This window comes from Haliotis cracherodii, unplaced genomic scaffold (genome assembly GCF_022045235.1).
Source record: "Haliotis cracherodii isolate W230 unplaced genomic scaffold, xgHalCrac1.p SCAF_13, whole genome shotgun sequence".
Lineage (NCBI taxonomy): Eukaryota > Metazoa > Mollusca > Gastropoda > Lepetellida > Haliotidae > Haliotis > Haliotis cracherodii.
This window is the reverse complement of record NW_027266268.1, coordinates 38,405,398-38,427,841: the sequence shown is the minus strand read 5'-3', so window position 1 is coordinate 38,427,841 and position 22,444 is coordinate 38,405,398. Positions and strand designations below refer to the sequence as shown.

Below are 22,444 nucleotides of genomic sequence, written 5' to 3'. Positions count from 1 at the left end.
ATCAAAATCAATGACATGTTACATGAACATCATATTCTTTAAGTATCACTATGTGAGCAATACAACGACAGGTATGTATGGTTCTGTAATGTTCACCACCACCGTCAAGAACCATGTGTTTGTGGTGTATCAAGCGTTACGTTTTGGTTAACTGATTGTCTCCCCTACCTCCATGCCAGGTATGTATTTCTCTATAATGTTCACCACCACCGTCAAGAACCATGTGTTTGTGGTGTATCAAGCGTGACGTTTTGGTTAACTGATTGTCTCCCCTACCTCCATGCCAGGTATGTATTTCTCTATAATGTTCACCACCACCGTCAAGAACCATGTGTTTGTGGTGTATCAAGCGTGACGTTTTGGTTCACTGATTGTCTCCCCTACCTCCATGCCAGGTATGTATTTCTCTATAATGTTCACCACCACCGCCAAGAACCATGTGTTTGTGGTGTATCAAGCGTGACGTTTTGGTTAACTGATTGTCTCCCCTACCTCCATGCCAGGTATGTATTTCTCTATAATGTTCACCACCACCGCCAAGAACCATGTGTTTGTGGTGTATCAAGCGTGACGTTTTGGTTCACTGATTGTCTCCCCTACCTCCATGCCAGGTATGAGTGACGAAGAAAGGGAGATGACTCGCAACTTTAGCTACACCTTCCATCTGTCACGTGACGGAGACGAGTGGCGCATGAAGATTGACATTGCCAAGATAGGCACATTAATGGACACCAAGTTCAAAACGGGCGTGCCCCTTACCTACATGTCTCCGGATCAGGTTACCAAGCTGACGGTAGGTACATAAAGGGAGCAGGTCAAAAAGCTACATTTGAAGTACGAATGACACATGACCCCCGCACACCAATAAAGTTCAGCGTCAAAATGTCGCCATCTCCAATGGGATGATTGCTTGGCAATGTGCTTTCACGAGGGATTTCGTATGGTTATGGCCAGTGATTGTGTCGCTTTTATTTATTTAAATTTGGTGCTTTTCTATCGCCGTCTGTGACGACAGATTTCTGTCTATATTCTGACATTTGTCAAGTTAAACATTTCTGAAGTATACCTTTCAAGATATCAACCCAATAATACTTACAGGTGATAAGTTATTCTGGTAAATATAAAAAAAGTAAGACTATTCCTAGAAGTTATAAAAATAACCAATACAGATAATTGGAAAACACATCAATAGTTTTTAGGTGGTAACGACAAAATTCACAAACTCAACCAATAATACTTGGTCAGCGCGGTTACACGTGCAGCTCATTCCATAACAACAGGTTATGTGTTCAGCATATGTTGGTGTGAAGGATCTCTGACAAGTTCTCAACCATAACATTCTTCATAAGAAATGCAAAGACGAACAGAGCAAATATGACAACACCATCCAACTTATTATCACAGAATTGACCTGGCATAGGCTCTATTTCGAACGAGTCTCAATAATGCAGGTTTTTCTGAACCCAATGCTGAATCCAGTTTAAGTGCTCGTTTATGCTGTGGCGCCTCAGGCTGATTCTCCGCTACTGCTGCTTAAGCACCTCCAACTGACTGATTGATTGAGTGAGTGAGTGATTGAGTAGGGTTTTACGCCGCTTTTAGCAATATTCCAGCAATATCGCGGCTGGGGACACCACAAATGGGCTTCACACAATGTTCCCATGCTGGGAATCGAACCCGTGACGAGCGAACGCTTTAACCACTAGTCCGCCCCTGAAAGAGGTTATGACAACGATAAGACAAAGATTGTCATCACATGTGACTTTACTCTCAATGTCCCCCAATAGAAGATGCTGAGGTGGTAGAAGATGAGGACAAGCACTCGCTGTTCAGAATGAGGAGTTTTCAGATCGCCCTGAACATTTTGGCAATGATTCGAAAGCAGTTAATGGACGCATGCTTACATGATCTCCTCACTGCCAGAGCAAGAAAGAAGGAGACATCAACTGAATCACCTATTGCCCTTGAACTTTAAAAAAGTTTCTTACCAGCGACGCGCCTCCCATTACAAGTGCCACACGTGCCTTTCTGAAGATTAAAAGTGCAGGGAGAAAATGTGCACAGTCATTTGTTCACAACTGATCTTATGACAAACCAATTCATTTTTCCAAATGTTCATGTCAGTACCGTTCCACTTCTTGTGAAGAGGCGGTCGGGTAGCCTAGTGGTTAAAGCGTTCGCTCGTCACGACGAAGACCCAGGTTCGATTCCCGACATGGGTACAATGTGTGAAGCCCATTTCCGGTGTCGTGATATTGCTTCAGAGCATTGATCAAACAATGCCAACTTTTTGTCCAGGACAAGCAAATTGCGAGTGTGAGAATCTCAAATCACTACTAAGGCACGTTGGCAATGACAACGTTATAGTAATTACGATAATACCATGCATGTACGTCATTATATTTATTACAAAATATAATAGTAGAAGTAGTAGTAGTTGCTGTAGCCGTAGTAGTAGGAGATGTTGTAGTCGCAGAAATAGTAGACAGTAGTAATAGGACGAGGATGAGGAGTGAAACTAATATCAGTTGGAGTAGTGGCTGGAGTAGAAGTTGTAGTAACAGTAGCATTTGGAGTAGAATATGTAGTAACAGCCGCAGCAGCAGCAGCAGTAGGAGTAGTAGTAATTGTAGTACCAGTAGCAGTTGGAGTAGAATACATGTATGTAGTAACAGCAGCAGCAGCGGTAGGAGTATTAGGAGTAGTTGTGGCAATAGTAGTTGTAGTGGTAGGAGAAAGAAGTGTAGAAGTTGTAGTCACAGAGGAAGTTGGAGAAGAATATGTAGTAACAGCAGCAGCAGCAGTAGTAGTAGTTGTAGTAACAGTAGCAGTAGTAGTAGTTGTAGCAATAGTAGTTGTAGTGGTAGGAGAAAGAAGTTACAGTAACAACAGCAGTTGACAAGCGGGTGGTTACAACGTTACAGTAATATATAAAACACGATGTGTGGACGTCATTATGTGTATTACACAGTTTATATGAAGCCAAGCTTGTTTACGTAAACAACCAGCATTTGAAGAATGTCGTGAAAGAGGAAATAGGAAATAGAAGGCATGGCATCGAAAAAAGATCTGGATAGATAACCTCATTTGGTTAGTCACTGGATCTCATTACAGGTATATCGAGTTGGTTTATCGTATCTCTTCACGAAGCAAGAACACTGACGATGGAAATGATTGTTATCAGAACAAAGTGATGATAACTATACTGAAATGAAACTGCACCCGTTGTAGGTTTCGTATCAGATTCAGTAGCAGGTGTAGTGGCAGGTGTAGTAGCAGGTGTAGTAGCAGGTGTAGTAGCAGGTGAAGTAGGAGGTGAAGTAGGAGGTTCAGTGGTAGGTGAAGTAGCAGGTTCAGTAGCAGGTGTAGTAGCAGGTGTAGTAGCAGGTGTAGTAGCAGCTGAAGTAGGAGGTTCAGTGGTAGGTGAAGTAGCAGGTTCAGTAGGAGGTGTAGTAGCAGGTGTAGTAGGGGGTGTAGCAGCGATCCCCAACTCGCAATTACAGGATTCAAAGTCCAAGAGAAACTCCAGAGTCTTGGAGTTTGATCTTTCATAGAGGTAGCGCCGTCCGTGTTCCCACTCAGCTCCCTGGAAGCACGGATGTTCCCTCGCAGCCCTGACAGCAGGCACACACTCCTGGAGACAGTCGCCCGTAGCAGCACAACTGCCGGTGACGTTGATGAAGATTGTGTCGAGTGGGTTTCTAACCGATGGAACATATAAGCCTGCCCAGTCACAGGTGCTGTTGTCAGGCTTGGAGACCGCGTCGGGGGCTGTAGGGGGTGCTGAGGAGGGTGCAACGTCTTCACACTCACACGACCGTAACTTCATGAGAAACGTGACCGTGATCTTGGCCCTTAACAGTGTATAGATGTTATATTTCCATATATCGCCCTGGAAACATTTGTGCTGCTTTGTTGTCTGAATGGCGTTGTAACATGCGGGCGAACACTTCTCAAACAAGTTGCAATTTGTGTCCACAAGGCCATGAAGCTGCAATAATTCGGGGTCGGTTAAAATCGTCCTCCAAGCACAACCTTCGTACGTGTCCTCAATGTCAAGCATGCAGTACGGAATGCTCTTGAAGTTGGTGAGGAATGGTCTGTTGGAGTTCTGTTGAGGGTAGTAGGTGATGAAACTGTAGCACATCTCGTCGGACGTCGCAGCACCGAACATTGTTGTCGTAGACTTCTTGGAGGATGCGAACTCACAATGCGTCCTCAGCTCGTCACCAGGTCGGATCTCAATGGGTTCACTGAATCTGTTCATAAAACATTTACAATCAACAATATCATTTATATTGTGATGACATGGTGGTGAAAATTGTATGACTGGATCACCAAAAATCAGTGGTGTTAACGGGGTGTTCGCGAAAGCAGTGTTTGGTATTTACGTCCATGTGTGCTATTAGCTTTATCCCCAACAGCGACTTACACTGACGGTCGACGCCTTAATTTAGAGTCATTTGGGTTATCGGATCCTCATCATATCAGATAGGATTTCTTGTTATGTTTTTACACATTTTTCTAAAGATACCAGAATATAATCGCCTTGTGAAGTATATCCATTGACAACAGGCATGAGTTGGGGTCAACAGTATTAAGTTATACCATGGTTAGTAAGTTCACATTAGTGAAACCCTTGAGCACGGGTTTGGTACCCGCGGATCCCGGCACTCCTAAGGGACTACTTACAATTACAACATCTTAGGACTACCCTGCTATATCAGTTATAATTATACACTAAATAAAAATTATGTTTGCTAAAGGAAAAGTACCAGATACTGTGAAGAAAGCCCAAAACAAACATTTCTCTTCTGTTTTACTGATTTAACTGAGACCAACAGCAGCCATATGGTCCAGTGAACGTTACGTATATGGAGCCTGAACTTGCACGTTAAAAGGGAAACTTCCTCTGAAACGAAAACTCGTTATTCCGGATAACTGTTAAACCGGACTAATTAATTGGCACTGTAATCTGAATTAAGGAGGTTTCATTTCACTGTGTTAACTTTTAAACTGATTATCTGAAAGAGTTAAATTACTAGTCATACGTGATCACTTACTTGTGAAATAGTGGGTTGTCATAGTTATATTTTGGGTCACTTGCAACATCTCGGACTTTGACACCATTCCTGTACAGCTCCAGAGATTGGGAGATTCCTGACGATTTACAAATTAGCACATAAATGAGTGAGTTGGGTTTAAAGCCATTTTGAACAGTGTATCAGATGTATCAGATATATATGTTCGCCTGATGTGGAGGGAAAGTCCGAAGTGATGCAGGTCTCAGACGTTTGCCACTTTGGTGAACCTTACGAGCATGGGTATGGTGCTGACAAACCTATAAACATTATCTGCACGAACTGGGACTCGAACCCACGATCATATGTTCCTTGCACGCCAAAGGGCCGCAACTCTGCACAGCGAATTGCAGCACTTTAAACGACTGGGCCACCACACTTGTCCATTATGGAGGTGCATACAGAATGACATACATCACAAATATTTATAAGTAGTTTCTGAAAGTACTACAAAATATGTTCGTCAAAAACAAATTACAAACAAATACTTAGAAGATGAACCTAGTGGGTTGTTTTTCAATTTGGAGGTTTAAAACGTAGATTCGAGATTTATAAATTTAATTTAAAACTGAGCCTGATACAACGACACAATGACAAAACAAGCGCGAAGTCTTTCGTTATAGCGAGATTAGTGATGCGGTATCGGTGTAGCCGAATATATTCAGCTGTGAAGAGAGTTATCAGGGAAGATCGCGTTTATTCTGCATATTTGTTTACTTTACTTTTCAACATAATATTTGAACTACTTCAGTGATCCCCAGAGAAAATGATGCGACCTTTGTAATATTTTGTGGTAGAGTACGCACCGCTATTATGAAACTATTGTAATATTGTGTTTGTTGCTGATAACGTTATGTTTATGATCATCATCGTTCTTATCACTCTTATTACTATTATCATTATCAAGTCTTTGAAAGGCATTTAGAAGTGATACACATAAGGAATTCACGGATGTCAACTTCTTTATTATGAGGAACACAACGTTTCGTAGTCTATCCTACTCCTTCATTAGGATGATAAAGGAGTAAGCATACATGTATACTCCGAAACGTTGTGTTCCTCATTATAAAGAAGTCGACATCCATAAATTCTCTTCCTTATCATCATCATTGTTTATATTACTATTGGTGATGTTATTTTCATCCTTATCTGAAGCATTAATATTATCAGCATTACTATTATCATTATTATAACAGCACATACCCAGGTAATGCATGTGGTTCAGGGTTGCTGTTACATAGATTCTCCCTGTGAAGGAACGGTTGGTACATGCACCGGGGGTTCTGGCCAGGGTCTTCACACTAGGTTCTCCTGGTGGGATCAGCAGGTTCACTTGGCCAGTTGTCAGGATACCTGCATCATAAGTTCGCAGGACCGGGGTGAAGTAGATCGTCATTCCTGATTGGTCGAAATAGTCACTCCTCTTTTCGGGATTGTTCCAATGCAGCTGTGAAAAGTGTGAATGAGTTAGAAAGAATGACAGTTGACTGGTCTCTGGTCTACCTGCACAAAAGTAGGCATTGGCCGAGTTCTTGTAGGCTGCGACTGGATGACACTGAACATGGCATTCATTGGTTCTCAGTGTCGAATCGTTTGTCAGTTGTTAAATAGTGAAGTAAAATAGTTTGGACCAAAATTAATATCATATAAGAAGTTTATGCTTTCTCGCCCCTAGCAAAGATACATGTTTCCATGTTTACTTACATTCCATAATTAAGGACGTTACGCATGCGCACCTTAAACCGGATATGTCACAAAGCGCCAAGCTTGCTGCCCGAACCAGTCTACAATTTGTGTTTTATGTTCTACCGATTTATGCTTCTCTAAAAGGTTGGGTCGAAATATAAATATGAATACATTTGCGTAGCACAATATTGTTTTCAATATATTTGGCAAGGATCGGAGTTGTTTGGATCGGTCGATTCATTGGGGGAAATACATATTACTTCTATTTGAAGTGAATAATTCATTTTTACAATAACGGGTATATATGTTCACTTCTTGTTCTTTCAATAGGAGGACTGCATTGTCCAGGGAATAACAATACATTTGATCAATATTATTTGAAAGGTTTATAGTGTCTTTTATTGTGTATGAAATTTGTGTTTTAAGTGACTGAAGTGGTTTCACTATGGTTGTAAACGACCTGGTCCACTTCCAGCTCTTCTCCCACATTGACCTGACACGCCGTGATTTAGCCGCAATGTTGTTCAAAGCAGCGTAATCTTAGCTCACTTACTCATTCAAGTATTGCATATACATATCCTATCAACAGATGGCAGTAGCTGCAACTTACCTGAACAGCTAACTTCTTGAAGCCGTGTACCCCCATCCTGAATCCCACGGACTCGTGTATGCAGTCACCTGAACTGCCCAGTGTCCAGATACTTGTGACGGCCCGACAGCTCCCACCAGGAAGCATGCCGCAAGTAAAGGGGGCAAGGGACTCAGGTTCGTCTGAAAGAGGAGTAGACGGTCAAACCTCCTTCATGAAGAAGGAGTGCGTGTGTGTGTGTCTGTCTGTGTGCGTGTGTCTGTGCGACTGTGTGTGCGTCTGTCGGTGTGTGTCTGTCTGCGTGTGTCTTGGTGTGTGTCACTGGGTGTGTGTCTGTGTGGTTACGTGTGTTTGTATGTGTGTCTCTGTGTGGGTCTCTGTGTGTATGTCATGTGCATGTGTCTTTGTGTGTTCGTGTGTGTGTATGTGTCTGTCTATGTGTGTCTCTGTGTGTATGTGTGAGTGTCTGTGTGTTTGTGCCTCTGTGTGTGAGTGTGAATGTGTATGGGTGTGTTTGTGTATGTGTGTCTGTGTGTGTGTCTCAGTGTGTGTCTGTGTGTGTGCCTCTGTGTATGTGTCTCTCGGTGGGTATGTTTCCTCTGTGTGTGTGAGTGTGAGTGAGACAGAGGGAGTGTGTGTGAGTGTGTGTGTGAGTGATAGAAAGGGAGTTTGTTGTGAGAGAGAGAGTGTGTTTGTGTGTGTGTGTTTGTGAGAGGGAATAGGATTGGCTGCAGCCGTTGGTAAACGTTGACTGGGGGTCTATCTGTCAAGGTATCTCTACATACTATAGTTATTTGAGTATACATTTTTCGGTTAGATACTGTCAGTTCTCTAAAGTCAGGAAGGCCATATCCACACACAACACAATTATTAAACAGCGTAATATTTCACCTGGAGTATTGTTCCAAATGGTTGATTTACAGATTATGTGAGTGAGTGAGTTGGGTTTAACGCCACTTTGAACAGTATTCCAGTTATATCACGGCGTGTCAGCTTAATGTGGGAGGAAAGCCTGAAGTGATGCAGGTCTCAGACGTTTACCACTTCGGTGAAACCCACGAGCACGGGTATGGTGCTGACAAACCTAGAAACATAATCGGGGCGAACCGGGATTCGAACCCACAATCATAGGTTTCTGGAGTGCCCAAGGGACGCAACTCTGCACAGCGAATCACGGCGCCTTAGACCACTGGGCCACCCATGCCCCCTTACTGATTAAGACCAGTATTTAATATGGCTCAAATGGCTTGGGTGTACAGAGATAATTGTTTCTCGAACGCTTTTCTAAGTCTGTTTTGGATGTTCTAAGACTACAATCGGTGGATTGTGTGTGTGTGTGTGTGTGTGTGTGTGTCAGTGAGTGAGTGTGTGTGTGTCTGTCTGTGTGTGTGTGTCTGTGTGTGTGTGTTCGTGTGTGTGTGTGTTTGTGCGTGTGTGTGTGTGCGTGCGTGTGTGTGTATCTGTGTGTGTGTGCGCGCGCGCGCGTGTGTGTGTGTGTATATCTGTGTGTGTGTGTATCTGTGTGTGTTGGTGTGTGTGTGTGTGCGCGCGCGCGCGCGTGTGTGTATATCTCTGTGTGTGTGTGTGTGTATATCTGTGTGTGTGTGTATCTTTGTGTGTTGGTGTGCGTGCTTGCGTGTGTGTGTGTGTGTTGGTGTGTGTGCGTGCGTGCGTGCGTTTGTGTGTGTGTGTGTGTGTGTGTGTGTGTGTGTGTGTGTGTGTGTGTGTGTGTGTGTGTGTGTGTGTGTGTGTGTGTGTGTGTGTGTGTGTGTGTGTGTGTGTGTGTGATACGACACTAACAATCCAAAAGAATGTAAATCAGTTGACAAGCCCCACAGCTAAACTCCTGACTCCTGACAAGTTTAGGTTGCTGGGATCTGTCTAACCCGCATTGTCCCGGTTTTCACTCTAATAAACTAGTTGACTTTATTATTACCTTCAGTGCAGCCGAAGATGACGGCGTGGTGCATGATGTTGACGTTTTCGATGATGGGTTTGCTGGCAATGATGTGGTAGTCGGTGTCGTTGGGGATGGAGAAGATCTGACACATGTAGGTTGTTTCAACTGGTGGCACGGCAGTCCTGGGTATCCTCAAATCCATGTTACGCACGTCTAGATGGAAAATTGGTCGCAATGTTACAAAGCATGTTCCGAAACTATCAGTAACCGGGTGCACGGGTGTTCAAGTTGGTAAGGGGAGGTATCTGTAACCGGGTGCACGGGTGTTCAAGTTGGTAAGGGGAGGTATCTGTAACCGGGTGCACGGGTGTTCAAGTTGGTAAGGGGAGGTATCTGTAACCGGGTGCACTGGTGTACTAGTTGTTCGGGGGAGGTATCTGTAACCGGGTGCACGGGTGTTCAAGTTGGTAAGGGGAGGTATCTGTAACCGGGTGCACGGTTGTTCAAGTTGGTAAGGGGAGGTATCTGTAACCGGGTGCACGGGTGTTCAAGTTGGTAAGGGGAGGTATCTGTAACCGGGTGCACGCGTGTACAAGATTGGGACTTATGATTATGCTTCAGATTGTTAAAAAAAAAATGCTTTGCACAAGAATAACATTTACTACAAGGTGTATTTCTTAATCAAACATTCGAGGCTCATAGTTCTAGATATCGGATTTTGGAGCTGTAGCTGAACAAATATCTAATCTCAATACAAAATCCCAGGCACCCCAATATTTATTTACAACTGTGAGGGCCTCAAGCCTTATCACCAAAATAAAATGATGATGTACCACTTTTGTAAAACCCACGAGAACAGGTATACCAGTGTGTGTTGGAGTGTTGATAAGAATCCACGAAAGCAGATCTTGGTAGGACTAAGGTACATAACCCTGTAGAACACTCTACTCAATGAAGCGGTTGTAAACTACGAATATCATAATCTGTTTAAAGAAATATAGCTGCCATCGGTGAAGCAATAACACCTCTCTGTGGAATGGGGCCCATAGTCAGTCTAAAGCATGTCATATTATGGGTCATAATAATCATCGCATCAACTTAACAACAAATGGGTGGCATGGACATTGCTTATTCCTTCCAGAGTGGGGTGGTATATACTCAAGCGGGATGAATGGGTGCATACATGAATAACGAGGATGATCAGGAGGGTAATACAGGACTGTCGGGAGATGAAAAACATCCGCAGAAATATAGAATTGATTCCCCGCCCAACTGTGGGGAGGATACGTACTGACGTCATTGATGCCGTTGCAGGTGAAGTCCGAAGCCTGACAAGCCGTCAGTACCCAACTCTCGTCTCTGGCCAGACACTTGGGGTCGTTCCAGGGGTCACACACACCTGGGGGTACGGAGATTCAATATATGAAACAACTTAATGGTGTATGCTTAAGTATGTTTTATAATGTTTTCATTTTCGAAATTTTGGGAGAAATTTAACACCGAATCGCAGCCTTTTCTCATTGCTTATGATGTTTGTGTTAAGTGATTCGGGATTCAGGGGTGAGCAATGAGAGTTACAAATTAGATAGTATTCGGGATTCAAGGTAGGCTTCAACCCCCTTAACGAGGTCTTGTGACACCTCTCACACTCACCTGGGTGGGATAGCGTTGAACCGGTGAGGTTTGTCATTCCCTGAGACCAGGTACAGTTGGGGTCGCCCAGTTCCTGACCATTGGTCAATCCGTCACTGTCCGAATCTTTCTCACACAACGCTCTTGTCCATTCCTGGGGTGAAAAAAAACGTTTTTACTGGATGTTTTATTGCTTGGTTTACGAATCCTCTAACTTCAAAATTTACCAATGTGGAATGCAATTAAACTTATGAAGAGAGTTTTTTTATACACGGGGCAGGAGAGTCGTCTAAGGCGCCACAATTCGCTGTGCAGAGTTGCGTCCATTGGGCACGCCAGAAACCTATGATCTTGGGTTCGAATCCCGGTTCGCCCCGATTATATATCTAGGTTTGTTGGCACCATAGCCGTACTCGTACGATTCACTGAAGTGGTAAACGTCTGAAACCTCCATCACTTCGGGCTTTCCTCCCACATTAAGCTGACACTCCATTATAAAGCGGCGTTAAAGCCAACTCACTCATTCACTCCGTTTCATTCCCGCCGACTTATATATTTCACTAATAAACTACATAATTGTGTCGCTGGCATAGACCCGGGTATTATGGAGGCCGAAATGTAAGTGGTATAAAGACGGGTGTGAGTGTAATAATTGTCACCATAGCGTATTGGGTCAGGAATATTTGGCTGGTATTTGGATGTCTGAATTGTTTTTATATCTGTGTGTATTTCCCGGCCGAACCATGGGTGCCTGATGCGTTGTGTGTGTTTTGTATGTTTAATGTACACATCGAGTTTCCTAAGACCCGCCAGAGGCAAACCGTGTCTACCTTGCAAAAACAAACATGTCATGGAAATCAAATGAAGCTGTGCTGAAATATAATCTGTAAGTCACTATGGGTAGGTCAAATGGTTGTGTGGCATGTTGTGACGATCATACATGCTTTAGGGGCCTTCGATTTAATATCATCGTGTGGGATGGGGATATGTTTTATCTAACATCCCAGCAAGTCACCAGTCTCGCCCCCAACCCCAACCCCAACCCCAACCCCAACCCCACCCCCACCATCCCCCCACCCAATCCCCAACACACACACAAACACACCACAGCCACCATCCCCCACCCCCACCTAATCCCCAAAACACACACACACACACACACACACACACACACACACACACACACACACACACACACACACACACACACACACACACACACACACACATACACACACAACTGCCACCATCCCCCACACCCCACACCCCACACAGGCCCCAAAACACACACACACACACACACACAGGACTTCATCGACAACTTGCACTCACCTTGCCGTTGTCTGCAAAATCCTGTCCGAAGGTGTTCCTGACCCCGCCCCCCGCCATCAGCTTGTGCCCCACCCCTGCCCACGTCTCCCCGGGCTTGCAGGGGCTGGGGACATTGTGACCGTTGGGTATTTTATCTCGGTAGTGAGCGTGCCCTGAGCCCGTGTGCAGCAGCGTCACGAAGAATAGTGCCCATCTGCAAACAGGAAACACAGTAAAATGTATATCATGTATAGCTAGGTCAATCATATATCGTCAGTCAGGGGACACCTGTTGCGAAACTCTAATGTGTGTACAATGCATGAGTACGAAGCAGTAGTAAAGTGTCTTCTTAATATTGACAATTGGGTAAGCATAGCCAGGGAATAGCTGGTCAATTCGTTCCCATCTGGGTTTAAGCTAGAAAGCTATGGTTTGATTTCAAATATGTGGTGGATCTGTAACGATACTTCCTGCTGGTATATCAGGATCTACCTTGTCACCTCTGACAATACATGTCAAGACTCGTGTGATAGGGATAGACCCGCGACAGTGCGGGGGAGATCTGTAAAAGAGTGGGAGATCCGTGAAAGAGAAAACCCCTTGATACAGAATGATCCGTGATAAAGAGGGATCCGTGATAAAGAGGGATCCGTGATAAAGAGAGATCCGTGATAAAGAGAGATCCGTGATAAAGAGGGATCCGTGATAAAGAGAGATCCGTGATAAAGAGGGATCCGTGATAAAGAGAGATCCGTGATAAAGAAGGATCCGTTATAAAGAGAGATCCGTGATAAAGAGTGATCCGTGATAAAGAGAGATCCGTGATAAAGAGGGATCCGTGATAAAGACAAATCTGTGATAAGGATAGAGCCATGATTGAGAGAACGCCTTGATAGAAACAGGGAGTGATGGAGTGAGCTCCTTTATAAGTGAGATGAGTCATAGAGAGAACTTCTTTATTAGAAATCCTTGAAAATACAGAGTGATCCGTTACCGAGAGATTTCCTTAAAATTAAGGAGAGATCCGTTACAGAGAGATTTCCTTGAAACTAAGGAGATATCCGTTACAGAGGGATTTCCTTGAAATTAAGGAGAGATCCGTCACAGAGGGATTTCCTTGAAATTAAGGAAAGATCCGTTACAGAGAGATTTCCTTGAAATTAAGGTGAGATCCGTTACAGAGAGATTTCCTTGAAATTAAGGAGAGATCCGTTACAGAGAGATTTCCTTGAAATTAAGGAGAGATCCGTTATCGAGAGATTTCCTTGAAATTAAGGAGAGATCCGTTACAGAGAGATTTCCTTGAAATTAAGGAGATATCCGTTACAGAGGGATTTCCTTGAAATTAAGGAGAGATCTGTTACAGAGAGATTTCCTTGAAATTAAGGAGAGATCCGTGATAGAGAGATTTCCTTGAAATTAAGGGGAGATCCGTTACAGAGAGATTTCCATGAAATTAAGGAGAGATCCGTGATAGAGATATCCCTGACAAGGAGAACTCTGTAGTAGAGAGATCATCTTGACAAGGAGACATCCGTTATCGAGATAACGAATTGATAGCTCATTGTCATACACTGTTCGGTTATTATATGGTTAATATTTCAGTAAAAGCAGCTCCAACTCGATTCGCTTACTCTAATGTTTGACGTTTTTATCATTTATGGAAACAATGGGAATCTTAATACATCGTGCTTTCTCCAGTACATACAAAGCTCATATGCCCCAAGCAAAATTGCCAAGTTCGGCCCGAACATGCTCATAAGATCCAGTACAACTGTAAAGATGAGTGAGATTTTGTGATTTAGCAATATTTCAACAATATAACGACAGGGGAAACTAATTGATTCATACGTTTTACCGTTGTGGGGAATCAAACCCGGACCTTCAGCGTGACGAGTGAACGTTTTACCTGCAAGGCTTCCCCGCCACAAGGTTAAGATGAAAAACACGAGGTGTTTACAAGGGATTGATAACACGGATTATGTTGTATGGTTGAAACCAGAAGCTATGCATTTCAAAATTATTTTGCAGAAACTTAATCACTTTTAGAATACATAAAATCTACACTTTGCTTAGTTTTAGTGATCCAATCCGTTCCCCTCACCCCACCCCCTAAACATTTTTAATAATTTGCTTCCTTTCGTACATGCATGACATGCGTGTAGGACTTTGTGATGTAAGTTTTGCAGTGAGGGTTCTCAGTGTCATATCAAGGATGGAACTTCGTACAACCTTGTAGTGTCCCAGTCTTAGAGTTTTTGTCTGTTTGTGAGATCCTCATTAGCACACTGGGGATAGAAGAAACACAACTGTTTATGTCGTAAAGCATAAGTAGTTAGTCTAAAGCAGATCTGTTGATCATGTTACATATCCATATTCTGGGCAAATCTTATGAAAATAAAAGCGACAATCCCCTTTCCATGTTCATAAGAAATCTCTGCCTAAAGCTGGGTCGATTGTACAATTCCGAATACATCATGAGAATGTGCCTATACATCACTATCAAATAGTGATGGTACCAGGGTGTCGTACACAAAGCGATCGTAACTCCCATACCGTTACATAGTCTTGCGACAGTCTCGGCGCTAAGGTGATCCTAACTCCCGTACCGTTACATAGACCTGAGACAGTCTCAGCGCTATACACCTTCACGAGGCGGAATGCAGTGACGTCAGAACACTTTGTAATTATGCCGTCTCATACTGTGAACTGGGACACAATCACGGGCGAGAGAGAGTGGAGTGTACTCAACGGTGCATTGAGAATAGGCTGTCACAGTTGTAGTGTCAGAGCCGAGGGCGATAAATATGCATAATGTGTCGTGGTGACAAGTCATTTCAATGTCTAAGGTAAACAGTGTAAGGTGTGGCCTTGGAAGATATACATGTATATAGGTCTATTTCAGAATTCGTAAGACAATCAAGACGACGCTGGACAGAATATAAAGCATGCGTATCAGTTTCCAATGTAGGGGTGAAGAAATAATGTGTAATTAGAAACGACAGTTGTACATATTTGAAACACCGATTTGTTTGAGAAATTTTGGGTGATCTTAACATTCAATCTCTGCCGTTTGAAAGTTGCTCCATATCAAATATCTCACATTTGTACAACATTGCTCCCAATCTGATAATTTTGTAAGTTGACGATTTGAACTGACTGTAAATAATATAATTGATGATTTGTTGGCTGACAACATTCCCCAACAACTCACCATAACGAACCTACATTCCTTGTGCTGTACATATATACAGTGTGCATGTTTTAAACTGTTGTATGACATCCGACTGTTGAATCAGATTAAAACGAGACGGTTGGGAACAACGAATACTAAACATTCTTCAGCAGCAACATTCCTATTGACATAACGTACACTGTGAAAATCGGCCCTAGAACAAGACCGTGAAGATATTTTATATCATTATAGGTTATTGTACTAGTATACCCATACATATTGCAAAATTAATCGAGTAAAATGTAACTGAAGACAGATCTTTACGTTAAATAATCTCGTCTAGACCTGACAATTCAGTGATTCACATCTTGACTATCAATCCAACGAAATGATACGATGACATTCAATCAACCGATTCACCGGTCCTGTCCACCAAATCCATTTAGTCGCCTCCAAAACGAACATAGGTTGTTGGGGATCTATATTCTTGATGGTGTTACTATATAACAGTACCAACGATCTAGAAGAATGTTGAATTTGTGGATGTATTCACAGATTACATTGCTTATAACGTAAATGCTATCAAAACTGCCCAGTCTGGACGTTTATCAGGCGGAATTTCACTATTAATTAGAAAATCATTAAAATCTTGTATAAAGTATATGCATATTGGTGAAAATGCGGTATTCATTGCATTTAATAAGTCCTTATTTGTTCATGAAAAAGATATCTTGTGTTCAGTTTATATTTACCCAGATGGGTCGTCATGGTATGACAGTAAGAACTGTAGATGTGGTATCACTTTATTTCAAGAAGATTTATTTGATGTCCTGCAGAAAATGGGCGATGTTGATATAATTCTTGGTGGCGATTTTAACGCTCGGACAGGCACAGATGTGGATTTTGTAAATGATGATATAGCCGAACACTTAAATATAAATTTCTTTGATTTTATGTGTGATAGTCTCAATATTACTAGGCATTCATGTGACAAAAAAATCAACAAGTATGGCCGAAAATTGTTGGATCTCTGTGCAACTTTGAATCTGAATATATTAAATGGAAGAGTGGGTCGTGATGCAGGTACAGGTGATTTTACCTAAATCAGTTCCACAGGAACAAGTGTGATTGACTATATTATTGCTTCCAGCAACCTGTTTTCTTTGTGTGATAGCTTTAATTTTGTTTCGAGAGGGGAATCCCCCCCACTTACCGGTCTCATGTTCATTTCAATCACGTGTTCAGTCGGCAGCACATGCAGAGAGGCAAGAAGCACGTGCTGGTGCAAGTGCCAGTTATAATTATATGTGGGACACTAACAAGCTGTCTGATTTTAGGGACAACCTTATGTCACCAGGTTTTTAAATATGTTAATGTCATGCTCTGACGTAGCTATGACTGATATTGATGCAGCTATAGACAAACTTACCACAGCTATATGCTCCGCAGCTGACTGTATGAAAAGGGGTCTGTCCATAAAACAACCTTGGTATGATAAGGAATGTGTTTACTCCAGGATGGAAAGTATTCAGACAACTCAGGGACAATATATCTCTTCAGAACTTTATTACAGCCCGTAATCTGTACACAACTATTCTTAGGAACAAAAAGGGACTGTATGCTGAGAAGATTAGAGTTAAATTATTATCACACATTAATAATGCTAAAGATGTTTTGAGAATATTGAGAGATTGTTTATCATCTAGTAATAATATATCACCTATATCTACAATTATGTGGTATGAGCATTTTAATGATTTGTTTAATAGTTCTGTTTATTCGACAGGCCCACATGAAGATGCTGGTGAAGTTGACAATGAGTGTTTTGATGACGTTGTTAAACCATGTGGAAATACCTTAACTGATGATGTCTCTAAGAATATTTTAGATTCACCTCCCGAGAGGAAATATTAAAAGCAATTTCACAGCTTAAATGTTCAAAGTCTGCAGGGTTGGATCATATAATATCAGAGTTCTTTGTGGCTGCTCAGGATATTTTAGTCCCATATATTGAACTTGTCTTTAATATTATTTTTGACACAGGTAGCTTTCCACAATCTTGGTGTACTGGCATAATAATTCCATTACATAAGAAAGGTTATACCTCCCTACCCAATAATTATAGAGGAATAACTTTATTGAGTGTATTTAGTAAACTTTATACTTCAATTTTAAATAACAGGCTATCCTTTTGGTCCAGTGTATATGATAAAATTGTGGAATCCCAAGCAGGTTTTCGGAAAGAATACAGTACAATAGACAACATTTATATTTTACAAGCAGTCATTCAGCGTTATTTAGGAAAAAATCATGGCAAAATTTATGCATTATTTGTAGATTTTAAAAAGGCTTTTGACCTTGTTGATCGGTCTAAATTGTGGTCTATATTAATGCAGCAGGGTGTATCCACCAAGTTTTTACTTCCTTTAAAGTCTATATTTAAGTGTGTTAAGGCTAGTGTAAGGTCAAATAATATTTTCTCTGAAGAATTTCATTGTCCTCTTGGCTTAAGGCAGGGATGCGTCTTAAGTCCATTATTATTTTCTATGCTTATAAATGAGTTGGCAATGGATATAGAATTATCTTATTCAACAGGCATACAGCTTCATCCTGAACTTATTCAACTATTTTTGTTATTATTTGCAGATGATGTTGTTTTGCTTTCTGACACTGTATATGGTCTTCAGAAACGTATTGATACGTTAAAATATTTTTGTGATACCTACCATTTGTGTGTTAATCTGGAAAAACTAAAGTCATTGTTTTTAAAAAAGGTGGTGTTTTATTAAAGTATGAGAAATGGACCTTTGATGGTTTCAGTCTTGAGTGTGTAACCTCGTACAAATATTTAGGTTTATCTTTTACAAGAACTTTATCATGGGGTAAACATGTTAAGGTTGCAGCACTACAGGCTAAGAAAGTACTATGTGGCATACTGAAATCTCTGTCCAACTTTAAGCCCATACCCTTTGATTTATTTTTTAAAATATTTGATACCAAAATTAGCCCAATTTTGCTAAATGGAGCAGAAATATGGGGTCTGAGTCCTGAAATTTGTAATGATATTGAAAGTATCCATATGATGGCTTGTAAGCGCTTTTTAGGTGTTAAGGTCTCCACCTCAAATCACGTTATAAGAGGTGAATGTGGCCGATATCCTCCATACATTTAATGCTTATAAAAGAGTTGTTAAATATTGGTGCAAAATTTTGAAAATGCCAGAATCTAGATATGTAAAGAAATGTTATAATATGCAACTGCAAGCTGTAAGGAATAGTAAACTAAACTGGGTTTCCAAAATTAGACACATAATTGTGTCAGCAGGATTTGGTTTTATATGGGATTCACAGTGTGTTGCAAATACATGTATACCTTTGTTCATAATGGATTTTTTTGTGAGGCTAAAATTATCGTACCAACAAGACTGGCATTCATCTATACGAGAAAGTTCGAAATCATATTATTATTCTTTGTATAAGCAAACATTTGGCGTTGAAATGTATATTACAAGGCTATCATGTGATAAATTTAGAAGTATTATGGCACGTTTCAGATGTAGTTCTCATCATCTAAGAATTGAATCAGGTAGACATAACAAGAAACCTAGAGAAGAAAGAGTTTGTACTGTTTGTAAACATGGTTATATCGAAGATGAGGATCACTTTATTTTAATTTGTGATTGTTATTAAGCTTTGAGGTCAGAATATATATCCTTGCATTATTATGAGTTCCCGACAAGACATAAGTACAATATTTAAATGTCATCCACCAACCCATTTACTGTTAAGAAACTAGCCATGTATATTCTAAAAGCTTTGAATCTAAGGCAAAGTATGTTGGGATCTCCAACTCCCATTACCACTCTGTAACCATTGTATCATGGGCCTATGGCCTACAATACATCTGAATAAAGTGTATGTACATTTAGAAGAATGTGAATCAGTTGACTTGCGACCTTACCGCACTGTGGAAGTTAAAGACCATCACATGCGTTTGTTTATCGCCGCTGTCGACATACTCCTACTCATCTTCCACACCCTCTTGCACAATGTTACGCAACTGAAAGAGCGTGGCAGCTGATGACAAGGAAACGACTGCTTAAGACCACGTCGAACACGGGCCCCACCGTACATGTAATAAATATGGACGTTTAAAGGAAAGGCTTATAAGATGTCGTATAGTCGCCATAGAGCTCCCATAGAGGTGTGTTCAATAGAGGCTGATTATTAATCAGCCGTGACTGGCATATGTGCTTCGTGAACCCGATGAGTTATAGCCACACAATGCACCCAGACAGTAAACAGCCAGGTTGTGGTGGCCCGCTGTCACTACCAGTGTACAAGTTTAACCTAGTTACCCTTTGTACTTTACAGTAAAACAGTAAAGTTTACAGTAAAACAGTAAAGGTAACACATATCAATCGGAACCTACCTGGACGAGATGACAGCAACGCCCAACATGCTACAGGTGCTGCACGTCGACCGGTTGTAATGATCAAAATGTATCAGGATGTATACGTACTTTGTCACGCTGCTCGTGATACAACGTGACCGCTCTCTCTGTACAAAGGGGTAAACACAAGGGGCTTTTCGTGGTGACGAGGCGTTGGTACATTTCGCAATATGATACGCGCTTATGACGATGTGTGTTTCCTATCTGCATGTTCGTATTAGCAAGGTGCGGAAACCCCGTGGTGGCATAATGGATCGGCATTATGGGTATAAATTTTGTATATTGTGTCTGAGTGGGGTATCCATGTTAAACTGCGGCATGGTATCTCAGTGGGCTAGCACTTTTAAACCGAAATCAACAGCCACACACACGAACATACACACACACTCACGTGCATGCACGTCGCTATATAACTGCAATAATCGTGACAGCGACTTTAACCCTCACCTCACCTCACCTCACCTCACCTCTGTTTACAATTGTGCCTGGACCAGACAATTATGCACATCGATGAGGGATAAGATGACATGCATCAACCATCCTCTCAGTCGCCTCTTACGACAAGAATAAGTTGAAGGATCTAACCCGGATGTCAACAGGGGCAGTGTCAATTGGGCTGAAATCATTTTGTTGTATATATGGTATATATTAATGCAACATATCAAGTACATTCCGAGACACCTTGAATTCCAGCACATGTATAAGACATTTACAATGAGATGGAACATTTTCAAATTCAGTCAGTTCTTGGCAGAAAATTCTTAACGTGTTTTTCACTTTTTCGCGTGTTCTCTCGCAAATATGTAACAGACGATTAACATTTTCTGCATACACTATTGTTGTATTAAGGTTATGTATTTTAGATAGACTTCATCGAAAAGAAATTATACCTAGTTTGAAATTTATATTTTCAGTTGGTAAAGTTTCTTTTGGACGTCAGTTTAGTACACGTTTGATCATTGAGCGAGGCCATCATATGGATGGAATGTTCCTCAGTGCGGCGTTAAACAATAAACAAATCATGCTCTAGCATACTCTAATCGATCAGTTAACGGGACGCAGCAGGTTCCTCGCGAAGGCGATTATTGGGGGTAACGTACCTCTGGTTACGATTTGTGAAAGGGCTGATTGTGTGTGACCTTGCCTCGAGATCATGGTTCGTTGCTCATGTCGTCATCCACTGGTTTGCCTGGGCCATACTCGACCTACAGGCCGTCAAGGTTTATTTGGAACATTTAATTCACTCGACAGTTACCCCTTTTAGAATAGTCTGTGAACTAGTGAGTAAGTATGGTTTTACGCCACTTTTATCAATATTCCAGCAACATCAGTGCGGGGGACACCAGCAATGGGCTTCACACATTGTGCCAATGTGGAGAATCGAACCCGGGTCTTCGACGTGAAGAGCGAGCGCTGTAACCACTAGACTACCCCGCCGCCCTCTCTGTACTAGCATGTTAGCGAGTCTATATACTCACTGCTCAGCCCACGCATTACATAGACCAGGAGACGTAACACTGTAATCACACACCCTTATTCCTAGGAAATTACTAACATGAATAAATAATATTGCCATATTCGCAACACACGTTACATCTGTCACAATAAATTCCATTATCATACATGAACACCAGAGAACAATCAGTCTAGAATGTATTCAGAAAACGGACTCCATGAGGCATAAAAGACAAAGCAAGGATGAGAAAAGATACATAGATCTGTGGACCACTGAAAACCAGTGATGCTCTCCCGGTAGCACCTCCACTCACACAGTGTGCTACAGACACGTTTGTTTTGTTTGTTAGTTTGTTGTTTAACGCCACAGTCAGCAATAGTACAGCTATATGATAGCAGTCTGTAAATAATCGAGTCTGGAACAGACAATCCAGTGACTGACATCATGAACATCGATTTAGGCAATTTGGATACGATGACATCCATCAACCATGTCAGCGAATCTGACCACCCGATTCCGTTAGTCGCCTCTTACGACAAGCATGGTCGCCTTTTACGGTAAGCATGGTTTGCTGAAGACCTAGTCTACCCGGATCTAGCGAGTGAGTGAGTTGGGTTTAACGCCGCTTTGAACAACATATCAATTGTACCATTGCGCGTCAGTTTGCTGTGTGTAGGAAAACCTGAAAGGGAAGGTCTTAGACATTTACACTGTTGGTGAAACCCACGAGCACGGGCATGGTGCTGACGAACTTAGAAACATACTCAGGGCGAGCCGGGATTCGAACTCACAGTTAGGTTCCTGGCTAGGCTAAGAGCTACAACTGTGCAAAGCGAATTGCGACGCCTTACACCACTGGCCCCGAGTGCCCCCGAGTGCCCCCGAGTGCCTCCGGAGTTTCTCGAAAGGGTATTCAATAACAACCTACTTCGTCATACAGAAAGTCTAATTAACAATATTTCATTTGTATGAGTAACTCACTTAACCTCGAATTAGAATTAAGAATTAAGAAATCCCTTTAACAGTATGACATACAAAACACTCGTCATAGGCGCGGTGCTGTCACCTGTAGTATGAAATAGGGGTTTCCAGGATAGCGGGATGATGATTAAAGGGGGTTTCCAGGCTAACGAGATCTCTTAATGAGTTTTCCAATACGTTT

At 41.8% G+C, this 22,444-nt stretch overlaps 1 protein-coding gene across 1 annotated transcript; it reads right to left on the bottom strand.

Annotated features, from left to right (window-relative positions):
- Positions 1-2,390: 2,390 nt before the first annotated feature.
- Positions 2,391-19,947, bottom strand: LOC139459906 (uncharacterized). Its single transcript, XM_071241630.1, has 9 exons — positions 19,806-19,947; positions 12,221-12,413; positions 10,910-11,042; positions 10,548-10,655; positions 9,293-9,469; positions 7,378-7,538; positions 6,285-6,528; positions 5,064-5,160; positions 2,391-4,259 (listed from the first exon to the last, which is right to left on the bottom strand). The coding sequence occupies exons 1-9, from the start codon at positions 19,832-19,834 to the stop codon at positions 3,143-3,145; spliced, it is 2,259 nt and encodes a 752-aa protein (XP_071097731.1). The 5' UTR covers positions 19,835-19,947; the 3' UTR covers positions 2,391-3,142.
- Positions 19,948-22,444: the final 2,497 nt, after the last annotated feature.

Excerpts from the sequence above, each read along its gene's own strand:
- LOC139459906 (XM_071241630.1), bottom strand. The coding sequence starts at position 19,834 with ATGTTGGGCGTTGCTGTCATCTCGTCCAG. Across the intron at positions 12,414-19,805 it reads GTTGCTGTCATCTCGTCCAG|ATGGGCACTATTCTTCGTGA; the intron begins GTAGGTTCCGAT and ends TCCTGTTTGCAG. Across the intron at positions 10,656-10,909 it reads TTCAACGCTATCCCACCCAG|GTGTGTGTGACCCCTGGAAC; the intron begins GTGAGTGTGAGA and ends CCGTACCCCCAG.